The 15285-nt window shown below is 34.1% G+C and overlaps 2 protein-coding genes across 2 annotated transcripts; both read left to right on the top strand.

Annotated features, from left to right (window-relative positions):
* The first annotated feature begins 4665 nt into the window (after positions 1–4665).
* Positions 4666–9220, top strand: LOC139863185 (uncharacterized). Its single transcript, XM_071851833.1, has 10 exons — positions 4666–4675; positions 4777–4783; positions 4944–5129; positions 5211–5310; positions 5414–5445; positions 5556–5708; positions 5792–7674; positions 7761–7847; positions 8596–8726; positions 8852–9220. Exons 1-9 carry the CDS (start codon positions 4666–4668, stop codon positions 8667–8669), a joined length of 2532 nt encoding a protein of 843 aa, XP_071707934.1. The 3' UTR covers positions 8670–8726; positions 8852–9220.
* Positions 9221–10587: 1367 nt separating this feature from the next.
* LOC139863184 (cell division cycle 20.5, cofactor of APC complex-like) lies at positions 10588–13319 on the top strand. The gene is made up of 7 exons (XM_071851832.1): positions 10588–10692; positions 10804–10902; positions 11779–11970; positions 12058–12327; positions 12406–12505; positions 12601–12917; positions 13023–13319. The coding sequence occupies exons 1-7, from the start codon at positions 10588–10590 to the stop codon at positions 13317–13319; spliced, it is 1380 nt and encodes a 459-aa protein (XP_071707933.1).
* The last annotated feature ends 1966 nt before the right edge of the window (positions 13320–15285 follow it).

The following is a 15285-nucleotide window of genomic DNA, read 5'->3' as shown; positions in this document are numbered from 1 at the left end:
GTAACATTTTGGCAGTGTTCGAATCTCAGGGTGCAAGGGAAGGGTTGGAAACATACAAAGAGTAATCTTGGTGGGCTGCGTATAGGGTTAGATTACTCGCACTCTTGGATAACCAAACAAGGAAAGCCTTAGAACTTTTTTTTCGGCAGTGTTTGAAATAGATTGGCAGAAAACACGTTGCATGTATTTTATCTTTCAAATAAGGTTATAACCATTATATTTTCATAAAGGTTATCTATTATTTTCAATTAAAAATATTTATGAGGTTTTAGTTAAAAAAAAAAAATACGTCTGGGCGTCTCTCGACCCATTTGACCTGTTTTGTATGGCTTATCTTTAAGCTTTATCTTTACGGATAATATAACATAAATCAGCCAATGTGTTAGTAATTGGGTTTAAATTGGCACCTGTACTCACTTTATTAGCATGGATTACATAACATGAATGAGAAATTACAATATTTGTTGGCGTAAGCATAAAACAATTTGTAGTATATGTACGTATTAGTTGATGTGATTCTTAGTAAGAAATTTTCTTTGTTTCTGCTTTTGATCAAATCTTATTTTCATGCAGGTGCTGTATATCTTTTTTATGATATAGATAGAACCGAGATATATTCTGGCAATAGTCTCGGGTTCATTCACGTATTGTCTAACTGACTAATTAATACAGAGTATTACCATTAAAATTATTTTTTCTGTTCTTCTTAAAAGTCATATGCTTCATTGAGTTTGAAAACCAAAGAAGCCTAACTTGATAGTGTCTTCTATACTATACAAGAATATATATTTTATTCAGTTGCGGAAAAATAGCTAATTTTCACTGTTTGTTAGTCCATGTGTAGTTGTTTGAAGCCCAAAAAATGGTTAACATCTGTACATGATCACAGTCTGTTGTATTATGATGTGGGGCTCTCACTTTAATCAGAATGTAAATTGAAGGTTAAGATTGACCCACCACCACCATGCAGATGTTGTTAGGTAATGGTGGTGGTGATAGGGCTTGTAAGTTAAGATTGGCAAAACATAATAAAGTTGGGTAGCTTTCTGTACTGTGCTTACAAAGTGTAGTAATAAAGAAATGTCAGATTTACAGCACATCATCAACATGGGTTGTGAAAAAATGTGGCCCTATTACATGATCATTTGCCTATATTAACACCCAACTACCCATGTTCTTTCATTCATATTCAAATATTTTGTGACATCAGATTCTTATTGTAAGGAGGAAAACATGAGCAAGTTGAATGCTGTGTGAACCATTATTGAAAGGACACACTTGATTGGTTGTGTCATTTCAGTGTAAATGGTATCTTGCATAAGTACTACTAACATTATTATTCTAGCATTATGCTATGGAATATAAAGTTTTATTAGAGAGGTCACAATCAAGACATGACTTCTTCGAGGACTAACCAACCATTCAGCGACACATCATCACTTCCATTTCACTTCCTTCCAAGGACTAAATCAGGACTAAACACTCCCAACAATGACACTCATTCCTCACCCACTATATTAATTAATTAATCAATTGTACAAGACCACTAGCAAAAAGTACCACAAAATTAAGCCTCTACCGTCCTGAAATGTGCTGAAAATGGACGAAAATGAAGACGAGGGAGCTGGGCGGACCCCTGGGCGGATTCGTGCCATCAGTGTCCAGGTTGGGCGGACTTGGGCGAGCCTCCTGACGAATGGTTGGGACCAGCCTTATTACTACTAGTAAATAACTACTCCAGTAAATAATGGTCATATCTTTCACCTCAGCACATAATTACCGCTTTAGTTTTTCTTGTTGTGTATTGTATCAATGTTGTTTTGTTTTTAATCGCTCAATTATTGTTTGTATGACAAGTAGTCCGTTGTGTCACTTCAAACAAACTTGTTAGAATACTCAACAAGTGTAACTCATTTGATAATTTAACCGCTACACTTTAATTTATATATTTCTCAAAAAACAAATTACTCCATGATTCTCTTACGGTTGTATGTTAATTTATGGGATTATATATTTGGAGGTCACTCAAGTTTATTGTTTTGTGTTTTTAGGTCACCTATATTTGAAAATGATTTTGTAGGCCACCAAAATTTATATTTTCGTGTTTGTAGACTATCCATATTTGGAAGTGATTTTCTAGACAGTCAAATTCGTGTCTTTCCATACGTACCATTTCTGACTAAAATTTTCATTTAAAAATGTATAATAATCGAACAAATAACAAAGTTTTTCTTAATTAACATTATCTATATAACGATTATTTGTTACCAAATACACGAGCATTTGCATATTATATATTTTTTTCAAAGAGTTTTAGTCGAATTTGGTATATACGTAATAACATACGAACTTGGATAGCCTACAAGAACACTTTCAAATATAGGTGGCCTAAAAACACGAAAAGATAAACGTGAGTGGCCTACAAAATCATTTTCAAATATGGGTGACCTACAAACACAAAACATTAAATTTTGACGGCCTCCTGATATATAATCCCTTAATTTATTGACTTATGGAAGTCGTCTCTACTTTGAGTAGAACTATGATCGTGTACATTTACTTTTTCGTATTCCACCCTTACCGGAATTGGTTATTGTTCTTATTGTAATTCACTTGTAATCAATGATTTTTACTTTATTTTATGCTTTTTTAAGAGAAATAATTGACTTTTAAGCCGATGTAAAATCTTTTTAATTGAACTTAAAGCGCTATTTAATACTCGTAATCCCTTCGTACCACAATTAATTACTGTGTAGCTATGTTATGTGTCTAAAGAAGTCGTTACTATGAACTTTTAATTATAGATAATTAGTCATAAATTGATGTACAAAAAAAGAAGTTACTCATAAATTACTATTTTCCCATTTAAATATTATATTATATATTATATTTAGTGTAGGTGTTTCAAGTCAAATACGAGTATGCTTTAGCTTGAAAGCTAAAAGAGCATTTTGTGGATAAATATATTATTTCCACAAATCTTATTCAAAGAAAATTATATTTAGAATTTTTTTATTATTTTTTTTATCTTATATACTACAACTATTTAGGTTGTTCTAAGTGACTAATTAAAATATACTCCCTCCATCTCTTTTCAATTGTACTATTTTGACTTTAGAGATTTTTTCTTTCTAACTTTGACTATAAATTACTTTTTGTGTGCTTTATAATACTTGATGATCATTATAACGATAAAAATATATTAAATAACAAGGATATATAATACTTGTTGATATAAATTTCATCGAATGATATATAATACAAATAAAAATATTTAAATTCAAAATTAAAAAAAAAACACTTTGATAGTGAAAACTGGACAATTGAATTAGGACGGAGGGAGTACTTTAGTAGATATAAATATACTTTATTTAGTTGGTGAAAAAAGTAGCTCGATACAAAATTCTAAGGTGTTATTTGTTATTTACTTTGCACACCTTGTTAGTTTTTATGCTTGCGAGTAAACAACGATTTTTGTTGTAGATTGTATTTCAGGTACCGAACAAGTAAAGGTGTCATTTATAATAAAATTGACAGTAAGGCGTCTAAGTTGGTTTGCAGGAATCATAAGAGCAAATTTGTGGTCCGGTAGTTCTTCCCGCAAGTGATGGTTTGTTTTTCTTTGTAGCTAGCGAGTATGGTGGATTGTTTGTTATGTCGTTAAGTTTTGATTGTTTTGTTACTTTTTCACGTGTTTTTTCAGTGTTTGGTTTTATTAGTGGCTCGTTTTTTCTTTGACACGTTTTTAGTTAGCGATAGCTCATTTCCTTTGTTAGTTCTGGCGTACTCTTATCCAGCTTTGCGGTTTCGTTTGTATATTTGTTTGTCTTTTTGTAGTTTTTTTTATTTTGCAAAAAAACAAAAGAAAATTGACACAAATTGCACCATGTCACCAAACTACGTGCCCGTTTTCATGCGTAAACCGGAAACCCACGCGCTTCAAATAACCGACGTGTACTCTTCTGCTTTCTATTGTCTCTTTCACAAGTCATACTCCATACTGAATTTATTTTTAAAAGTCCACAATATTCAATTTCGCATTTAAGTTCCGATAACAACTTTTACGACCGATTTTGTTCGTTTCTACTTCAATAATATACATACATTCCTATAAAATTATATGCATACATACGCACACCATCACTTGTGTGGATTTCGTAATTTTAATAATGATTAATTTGAGCTGTTGCTGTTAATTGTGCTAAACTTGCGTTTTCAGTTACTGGTGAGTTGTGATTTTCTGCTGATCAATTGTACTACTGTAGGTAATTTGTTTGACCTAGATCTTATCTTCAACTTCAGGTATATATAATATCTATTACATTATCAGTTTGATGAGTTTTGTACTCTTATGGTGGTTTTAATGACGATTATTGTTGAATTAGGGTTTTGGTGATCAGTTTCAGTCTGGTAGAGATGGAAGGTGGAATTACTAGTACTGATTCAGCGCTTAATCATATTGAATTTCACTTATATCCAAGCCAGAACAGGTTAGTATTATTTTTACTGTTTACAGAAGCTAATTATTTCTCTTACTGACCATTTTGGTTGTTTCATGTTTTATAAGTTCATGTTATCAGCTCTTAATTTTATGCTCAATAAATTTGATGTAATAGACTTTTCGACTAATGTAAAAGTACCATTTGAAAGTTGTAGAGCAGATCAATGTTGATAGGTATTTTGGTAATGAAGTACGATTTGGTTTAATATATATCGACTTGCACAAATCCTCTATTAAGCAAATGTATCTGTTCTGACTACTGTCTTGTGAATTAGGTAGAAGGTGCAATTTAATGACTTTCTAGTAAATTTGTATGCCTTTAAATTTTCAAATTTGTATTTACATAACCAGTTTTAAGTACCTAATTAGGCTAAACTATTCAGTGTTATCACTTATCATTGTTTAAACTAGTATTCAAATTTGTAATATCTGTTTTTTATAGGTACGATGCAATTGTATGCAGTAGCAACAGAGAAGAGAATGTAGCATCTGGACAGTTGGAACTGCTGATGTTGCATTCACCTGAAATTAAGAATTTGTCCATAGAAGGTTCCAACACGCACTTCAAGATTTTACCACCTGAGAATGTAAATGATACGGCCTGGTTTACGACAACTACACTAAAAAGGTCCATATAGTTTTCTCATTCTCATGTTTTAGAATGCTGCCATATGGTTTTTGCTCATTTAAGTTTGCTATAATTTGTTAGATTCCTACACATTATTGATTTGCCTGACATCCTTAGCGTTGGAAAAGAAATTTGTCAACTAGTGGAAACGAAAAACTTTCAACTCTCATTATCTAACCAGGTGTGTTATGAATCATCCCCATTATACGTTTTTGTGTTTGTATCTTATCTAATGTTATATTGTTCATAGAAGTAAATTAGTATTGCAATTCATGTTTTTACAGGCTGAAGATGAAATAACATCAGTTGAGTCGAAGTATGTTTCTTTTTCTGGCAATTAAATTCTTACTTTGACTGAGTCAAAGTATACTTCTTTTACTGTTTTACAGTCGTTTTCTTACTAAAATATGTTGTGATTTATGATAGGAATGAGCTACTGATAGCGGTTGATTTGAGATTGACAGCATTAAAAGAGGAACTAGCTGCTGCATTGAACCAGGCTATTGGGTGCCGATGCTCACCTAAGGATTTTTCTGACTTAAGAAACTTCTCTCTTCATATTGGAGCCAATGATCTAAAGTATGTTTTAACATTTGAATCTCAATATACAATCTCGTTTACAAATTTGGGGACAGTAAGATACAATATTGCACTTTTTTCAGGGACTCGATACACTTGTTAACAGAAGAAGATTCAATATCATCAAGCGAAGAAGATGAACAGTTTGTTGAACAAAGTCGGGGTCTTTCAATATCTTTAACACCAAGGAGGTCATCATCTCCAATGAGAAGAGTCCAAATTGGTAGATCTGGTTCTCGAAGACTGAGCATTAAAAGTCTCAACAATTTGTCTGCCATTGAAAAGTCAAAGTCAATGTCCCAAAGAGACGTGGCTAATAACAGTAGTGAAGATGAAGATTCACATAGACTCACTAAGAACAGTGGTCTAAAAATGAGCGTACAAGATAAAATCAGTCTATTTGAAAGCAAACAGAGAGACCAAGGTGCGGTTGACATTCAGAAGACAAAAATGACTGTTGGTGTTAAAAAATCTGTGCTTAAACGATGGAGTACATCAATAGGTTCTAGCAATGATGTTAGTTCTCCAAGCAGCCCTAATAATGTAGCTCCTATTGCAATAACCGAACCGGTTAAAACTAAAAATAAAACCGAAACCTGTGATGAAACATCTGAAAACATGTCATTTTTACCTGAAAAGGGAGGCTTAGTACATTTAAGGGTTGAAGTCAACTCTCTTGAACATGAAAGTGAATGTAGTCAACAAAAGGGAGACGAACTCAAAGAGTTTTGTGATAAACTGATGGAAAGCAAGCCGATTAGACATCAAGAAATGAACTGTGATAATAGCAAAAGTAAGAAGCTTAAGGAGCAAAAGGGCGGATTTTATGATCTGTATAAGAAAAAGAAGGAAGATAAGCTCAAAACGGAAGCTTCCGGAAGGGTAATTGAGAAGGAAGCCAAGATGGTTTTCACTAAAGTGAGTAGTAGTGATAATAGAAGACATTCTGAAAATGAACCACAAAAAACTCAGTTGATAAATCCCAAAACCACAAAACCTTCTCCAATGAAGAAAACTACACCAAAATCATCTCCTTCACGCAAATCATGGCCTTCGACACCATCACCGAAAGCTGCACGAGCGTCACCTGCTTTTTCTCCCACGGGACCCACTTATCGGAAACCTCATGTTGCTGCAAAAGTTGAAGAATCACAACCTCATAAGACGACACCAAAGTCAACACAGTCAGATTCTATTAAAAGAAATAAAGTTATCAATGAAAAGAAACAGTCTTTAGTGACTGAAAACAAAAAGATTACCAAAACCAACATTCAAAGTCCTACAAAAGACACTACTGCCACCACTAAACACCGTTTCTATAAAAACGTGACAAGAAAAAACAGTGTTGTTCCAGTAGAAACTAAACCTTTTCTTCGTAAAGGCTCTGGGATGGGCACTAGTGTTGGTCCATTTGTTACCAAAACAAAAGGCGTGGTCTGCAAAACAGAGGATAATAAACTAACCAGTCATAATCAGGTGAATCATTCTCAACCAACTGAAAATCATGCTATCATAGATTTGGAACACGAGATGGTTAGCCTTAATAGCCTTACAAAATGTGAGGCATCTGGTTCAAAGACTGAAATGTCTGAAATTAACTCTACAACTGAAGAAGATTTAGAAATTTCTTGTTCTGCATGGGTCGTCGATGAAGAGCCTAATCAAGATGAGATTGTTTCGTGCAATGAAAGCCCAATTAAGCTTTCGTCTCCAACCGAAGTTACACCACGTCCACGTGTTCGTCACTCGTTATCTCAAATACTTTTTGACGAAAGCAACGAATCTGAATTTGGTGCGTGGGGAAACGCTGAGCACCCTCCCACTATGATCTACCATAAAGAAGAACCAAGAGGATTAAAACGACTCTTGAAGTTTGCACGAAAAGCTAAAGCTGATTCGTATTTGACTGATTGCTCTAGCCCATCACCATTTTCCGAAAGAGAGGATAATGCTGAAGAATCTAGAGGTGGCAAATAGTATATAAATTTTACAGTATCATCTGAAATTTTACATTATTCTCGATTATGCTTTTAACGAGTATTGTCAGTGCAGGTATAGCAAATTTTAGTAAAATCAACATTCAGAGTCATCAAAGAGTTACAGAGGCCCATGTTTCTGCTTCCATAAATACTACAAAAGGTATTCACTTTATTTTATAGGTATACCTGGCAAACGGGTCAGGTTAGGTCTGTTTGAGTAACGGGTCAAAATGGTTTTGGGTTGAAATGGGTCATGGGTCAAACGGGTAAAAATTTTAAACGGGTCAGGTTGGTTCGGTTTGGGTAATAAGTCGAAACGGGTAATGGGTCAAATAGGTCAAACGGGTAATATACTTTTACATTTGATTTTTTACATTTATTATATTGTTTTAGTTGTTAATATTTTTATTATATATAAGAAAATATGAATGTACATAATAATTGATATAACCTTTAATGCTTTCATAAATAATTGATTGATAAAATTTGTTATGCTCGACCCATTTGACCCATTCACAAGACCCATTAGACCTGTTTCTATTTATTGAACTTTAGGATTTGATACTCATTTGACCCGTTCTTTTATATTTTGTATAAGACCCAATAGGTTGGAGAAAAAATCATTGAACATTTTTTTAAGTTTTGGTTTACAATGTCAGGCTTAATTTTTTTCAAAACCCAATTGACCCGAAAGCTCGACCCATTTGACCCAATTTTGAGAATATGGGTCTCAATTGCCAGGTATATTTATAGGTCATATTGTGAACTATCCATCAACCTAATTAAATTGTTAAATATGGAGGTAGAAGACATATATTGTATCTGTTTATTTTATTCGGGACAAATACAAAATCTCAGTTTTTATACCTCTTGTAAATATCAATATTATTTGCGATTTTTCTTTTCAGCAACACGGTCATTCTTCTCTCTTTCAGCGTTCAGGGGCAACAAGACGAATCAGGCCAAGCTTGTTCATCGTTAAAGAAGAATCAAACAAAGTATCTGAACTGTAATTGTACATTCTACCTCCCCTTTACAGGTAAACATTAGGCCCGTGCTTGTTATTTTTACTTCGTGACTCGTTTTGTTAGGAAATGAAGCTGTGACATGTAATTTGTTTTCCATGTGATTTTACAAGTATTTTAACTAGTGGACTTTTACCAGAATGGCTATGGAAGAAACCTATTTCAAGTCACTTGGGATGGAAGATGACTGTTTGTAGTAGTATATAGAGATGCACAAAACTATCACAGTATCATTTTTGTTGTTGGTTTTTATGTTTTAATATTTGGTTTTATGAGTTGGTTGTGAAGATCTCAGACTTCTTGTTGTGTGTATTTTTTTGTAATATATAATGTGGACGAGAATGTTTGGTATAAGCTGTTTGTAACTGGGTTCTACATAATTTAGTGGTTAATTTCTGACCCTTGCCAATGGACAAGTTATCCGAGCGCCATAACTGCGTCATCATATAACTCCATTGGCAAGGACAAGTTATCACACGCCATAGAAAGACACCCTCCATAGTCCATTCCGTCTTTTTTAAGTATTGTTGGATAACATGTGTATTAATAATACTTGTACTCTATGCATTAATATTCGTTCTTTCACTTAAATTATATTACATAGTGTATGTCATCTTAACGGCAGTTAGAAGTTACTAACGAGGTCTGAACGCGATGTCGGAATTCATTCACTCGATCATTTCTTGAACAACCCTTTACAGTCATATTGCCCTCAAGATGAAACACCCGCACCAAATCCATATGGAATCACGTGTTGTAAAACCCCCTCGGATGAGGCTCGAACGCAGGACGTTCGAGACCTTCGAGGCTCATGAAATGGGTGGGTAACTTCAAAGGAAATATTTTGCAGCTCATGGAGGGTCGAACGTTATCTTTTATAGGAAGTCAAGTCAACACCAATACACCAACATATTAACGTTAACATAGCGTATGTCATTGTCATTGATGATATTAGTCCAATCTTTGAAGAAATTGCCAATGTAGCGCTGATTTGTTACTTCAGTTTTTCTCGATAGTACGTTGCTTCTATAAATGAATCTGCCTAACGTCCCGGAAAAAACATGCAAACGAACTAATCCAAACTAAAACCGAAAAATACATGAAGAAACAACGAACAAGAGCGACAGAAGAAAGCAAGACGGAACATAAACATCAACCTCGAGGACCCGCCCTCTTTAATTTACCATTGATCGTCTTTTTCAAAGAATTATTCCCGAATCGATAGAATAATTGACCCTCAATCCCTCATGATACAATAATCTTGCCTTGTATTAATTAGGTAATACTCGTACCCGTTGCTTGTTGCCTTTCACTATGTGAATACTTTGGTTAGTATGAACGTGAGTTCAAGTTTTACTCTTGTCAAAAATTTATAACTTTGACAAAATGGTATTGTGTGGAGATATATTATAGCCATCCGATTCTTACGGGATAAGTTTGAAAGAATTTACATAGAAAACACACAGTTTAAATGCCTATGCCATTCTACACATCTTATCAATAATCTTATGATAAGGAACTTTTGTTAAAAGTAAAATATCAATTTATCGTTTACTAGCTGTCGAGTTTTCGCTTTCTAGCATATTGCCTCTATGCTACATGCATGTAATCCTGTCTTTTGTTTCCAATAAAATTTTGTATGCCTTCCAAAAAAAAAAAATATTATCGTTTACCTTAAAAAGCCTTTTATTAAAATTAGCTTTAATAGTTCATATATAACTGCCCAACTTTCATCAAGAAACCCCTAACCTTCTTCAGTTGAAAACCACGGTTTACAAAACCCATTTTTGGCGCCACTTTCAAGAACAAAAACAATCTTTCTTCTTCTACTTTGATCTTCGTCATAATCCGAATGCACTCAATTTATTCAAGAAGATGGAATTAGAATTGAGTGTAGACCCATTAAGGAACTGGAAATTGCAAGCAGATTGGTACTCTCCAACTCGTCTCCACAATAATCCGGTCGAATACGATTTTCCGGTGACCCATCCCACCCCAAACATTGTTTTCTGTTATTTATTAACTACCAATTTGATTTATCATTTCCTGTTGACTAATTGTTCATTTGTTTTTTGGGTTTGTTTAAATTAGGGTGATCGTTTTATACCCAACAGGAGTTTGATGGATCTTGATCAAGCTTATACCCTGTTGAACAACAAAACCCATCATCCCACCAGATGCAATTTCAGTGTTAGTTTTTTTTTTTCCTTCCTCTTTTTTATAAATTTCTTCACAATTGTGTCTTTATTGTTATTTTTCGTTTCTAGTTTCTGCAATTTATATTCAGCTTTGTTGGGTATTCCGGATTTGGAGTGTTCCTGATTTATAATTGTTATTTTTAGGGTTTTGACTGGTTTTAGTGTTAGAATGACGCAATCTTGAAATCCTTGATGAGTTTTTTGTTACTGCTCTCCTATAAAGATTTCATATTTTTGTTACACCCTACATGTATTAGGTTTTTTGGGTCCAATTTTGATAATGGGTATTTCAATTTTGAATTTTGACTATGTTGATGTAAGTCTTGAGATTCTTGAAAGGGCTTTTTATCATCAATTTCGTAAAAAGATTGTAAATCTTTGTTTTTTTACATGTATTTTTGGATTTTGCTTCAAAATTGGTGATGAGTATCTCAGATTTTGAGTGTGCAGGTATCAATAATGTATACTTAAACAGGTTGTATTAAAGTGACCTAAATCTTGAAATTTTGATGAGTTTTTGTTACTGATTTCTTATAAAGATTTCATATTTTTGTTACACCTTACATCTATTAGGTTTTCTGGGTCCAATTTTGATAATGGATATTTCAATTTTGAATTTTGATTGTGTTAATGTAAGTCTTGAGATTCTTGAAAGGGTTTTTTATCATCAATTTCGTAAAAAAATTGTAAATCTTTGTTTTTTACATGTATTTTTGGATTTTGCTTCAAAATTGGTAATGAGTATCTCAGATTTTGAGTGTGCAGGTATCATTAATGTATACGTAAACATGTTGTATTAAAGTGACCTAAATCTTGAAATTCACCATCTAAAAGATATCATCTTTTTGTTTCTTCATACATGTAACAGGCAGAATACCGAAAACTAATAGAAGGGAATCTGACTTTAGATAGTCAAGGAAGACCCTTTAGGATGCTTGTTTTCAGAGGAAGTCCCAAAACGGAACGAAAATCAATTCGTTATATTGATGAACTTCGTCGTAGCGATGAAGAAAATTTTAACTACAATAACCACCCACATCAACCCAGAAAAATCCCAAAGGTAATCTTCATCTTCAACTTATAATATTTAATCAAAGCTCTTACCTTTTTCCTTATCAAAATCCAAAATTTCTTGTTTTTTTTACAGAAAGAACTCAAAATACTCGATGCACCACTTATCCGAGACGATTTCTACATGAATGTAATGGATTGGGGGAAGAATAACGTGCTTGCGATTGGACTGGGACGAAATTTGTATCTTTGGAATGCTGCTAATGAAAGCATACATCATCTATATACATCCAACAGCATACATGATCATCCTTCAAGTGTCTCATGGTCTCAAGACAGCAAAATGCTTGCAGTTGGTCATTCACGTTGCGAGATCGATCTCTGGGATGCACACGCGTTTAAACTCGTACGCATTATAATCTCTGTTTCCAAATTTTATTTCTACTTGTTTATAAATATAAATCTTACATTACGTTTTTTTCAGATTAAAAGAATACAAGGTCATCATGCAATGGTAGGCGCAACTTCATGGAACGGGCACATTTTAACATCAGGCAGTCACAAAGCCATTTTGAACCACGACGGTATTATTTATTTATTTTTCCATTTTCCCTGTTTTCATAATCAAAACTTTATTATAACCGGAAAGTATTTTTTTTTTTTTTTTTGTGGTTGGCAGTGAGGGTAAGAAACAGTTTGGTGTCGTGTGTAAAGGCGCACAGGAGTCAAGTATGTGGGTTGAAATGGTCAATGACAGGCAACTTATTGGCTAGTGGTGGTGACGATAGTGTTGTGTACATATGGGAAGTGTCTAGGATGAACTCGGCTCGGTTCGTGCACCGGTTTACGAACCATGTGGCTGCAGTCAAGGCTCTAGCTTGGTGCCCTTATAACTATGAAGTCTTAGCATCTGGTGGTGGCACAAATGATGGGTGCATTAAGTTATGGAACACTCAACAAGGCACTTGTATTACTAGTGTCAACACTGAAGCACAGGTAAATTAAATCCACTTTCTTGATATCATCTTTATGGTTTAAGTACTTGTAACTTGTGCTCAACCTTTTGTACTATGTGGAATTGAAAACTTACAATCCGTGCAGATTTGTGGGTTAGAATGGAACAGGCATTATAAGGAGATAGTAAGTGGGCATGGGTTTAGCTCAAATGATGAAGTTAAGAACACATTGTCTCTATGGAAGTACCCTTCAATGGTTAAAGCTTCTGACTTAACGGGCCACTCGGCACGGGTGTTACAGCTGGCGCAGAGCCCGGATGGGTTGACTTTGATGTCGGCTGGTGCTGATGAAACGCTTCGGTTATGGGATATATTTGGACCACCACCGCCCGCTAACAGACCAGATAGTGTTCTATCATCAAAAGCATTCCCTATAAGGTGATGAAAGGGAACAGAACATATGAAATAACTCAAATGCAAATGTAATTAATTTATGTTATACAACAAATGAGACGTTATAACAACTTTTCTGTTATATACAGAATATAATACAAAAATACAGCAGAGTATACTAAATTTGTATCATCATATCGTTTTTTTCTTTTATTTTTTTTACAGCAAAAATTGTATCATCATATGCTAGAGTATTTACAACATTTACATATTTTTGCCTGCAATTAATAGCATATGCTAGAAGTAATATATAACGTTATTAAGAACACGACATGGCAAATATATTTATCGTTGAGCAATTCGTATACAAGATGTATGTATATATACACACACGCACGCGTAAAATAGTAAGTGTCGAAGATCAGTTAAACGGTAGATTGATCTTGAGGCTCTCGGTTTTCTTCAACTTGCAAATCGGACAATTCTTAACCCTCCTTTCACAAACCATACACACGCACAAATGCCTACACGGTAACCATAACATAGTGGCTGGCCTATTTCGACAATGTTTACACATCATATCCATTCGTTGTGTCGTATTCAAATCAATAAAACACGATTGCACTTCTTCTTCGGGAGAAATAACAGCAGCAGCGTTACTACATCCTTCACCGTTAACCCTTTTTTGTAACGCTTCTTCCAAACGAAACACGCGTTCTTCGTAATGATGATACATTCTTCTAAATAAATCCAATTGTTGTTCCTTCTCCTTTAACTTCCTTTCCATTTCCCTAACTTTTTTCAATTCTTCGGTCACGCTTCTTCTCCAAAATTCCTCCAAAGTTAGTTGCATTTGGTTCATCTGCATAATCAACATGAAAACACTAATCAAATTTAATTATATAATCAAAATGAAATAGTATGAATAGTAAGAAAACTATATATCATTTACATATATTATATATGATGTGTGATTGCCAAGTGAAAATTTGCCTTTTCAAATCAAAAGCATTATTCTAAAGACAACCGTTAGAGTTGTGGCTAACATGAGTAATAGTATTGTGAAGTCCCAAAATAGATGATTTGTACATGTATAAAACAAAAGGTATAAGTTGTTCAATTACATAGTAGCCAACGATGGCGTTTTGTTGCGGTATTAAAGTCGATACAAAAGCATCATCTACAGCATGTTGTTCTTGTGGTTGTTGACGTGGCGGTGATGGTGGAAATAGTTGCAAATTGGTGCCGATAGCGGCGGTGTTTTGTGGCGGAGTGCGTTGTTGTTCTTGTTGAAGGATAGGAAAGGAAGGAAATTGTGTGATAGGGTTTGTAAAAGGGACACCATGTGTAGTATTTAAAATTTCAACCCTTCTTCTTTTGTTTGCAGCATTAGAACATTCAACAACTTCATCGGCGATTTTGTTTTTGTTCTTCCTGTTCGCCATTTTTTTGGTGGCGATACAAAATAAAAGAAGGGTTGTGTGAAACAATATGGTGGCAGTTGGAGGTTATTATAATCAAACGGGGACACGTCGGATTGTAAAGTTACGACGGTAATCGAATGTTTGCGTCGGTTCTAAAAGAGTGTGGATTTATCGACCATTTTATTTTCTGGTTATATCCGGCGGGTGTTAAACGGTAAAACAGTTAAAAGATGTGAGAGTGGGTGGTTTTGGCGGGAGTTAACAAGGCAAAAAGGTGGTTAAGAGTCGTAACTTATGACTTTTGATTTTGACTTTTCATGGACTAACTATATATTGACATTTTTTCGTACTCTCATATTATATATTGACATGGAAAATAGTCTAATTTTTAACGAATAAGCCCATAAATAAATCTAATAATAAAAATTTAGAAATTTCCACTAAGACTATTTCCAACCGTGAAAAGCTTAGTGACGTTGACGTGGAATCAGATAATGTACTTTTGTTCTACTGATTGTGAAGTGTCAAATGTTAAGATGTAACTCTTCCAAATGAAAAATGTCAAAAGAGGTCTATAAGTTTTGATTCTTT

The sequence above is a fragment of the Rutidosis leptorrhynchoides genome, chromosome 8 (assembly GCF_046630445.1).
Source record: "Rutidosis leptorrhynchoides isolate AG116_Rl617_1_P2 chromosome 8, CSIRO_AGI_Rlap_v1, whole genome shotgun sequence".
Taxonomy (NCBI): domain Eukaryota; kingdom Viridiplantae; phylum Streptophyta; class Magnoliopsida; order Asterales; family Asteraceae; genus Rutidosis; species Rutidosis leptorrhynchoides.
This window is presented reverse-complemented; position numbering and strand designations above follow the sequence as displayed.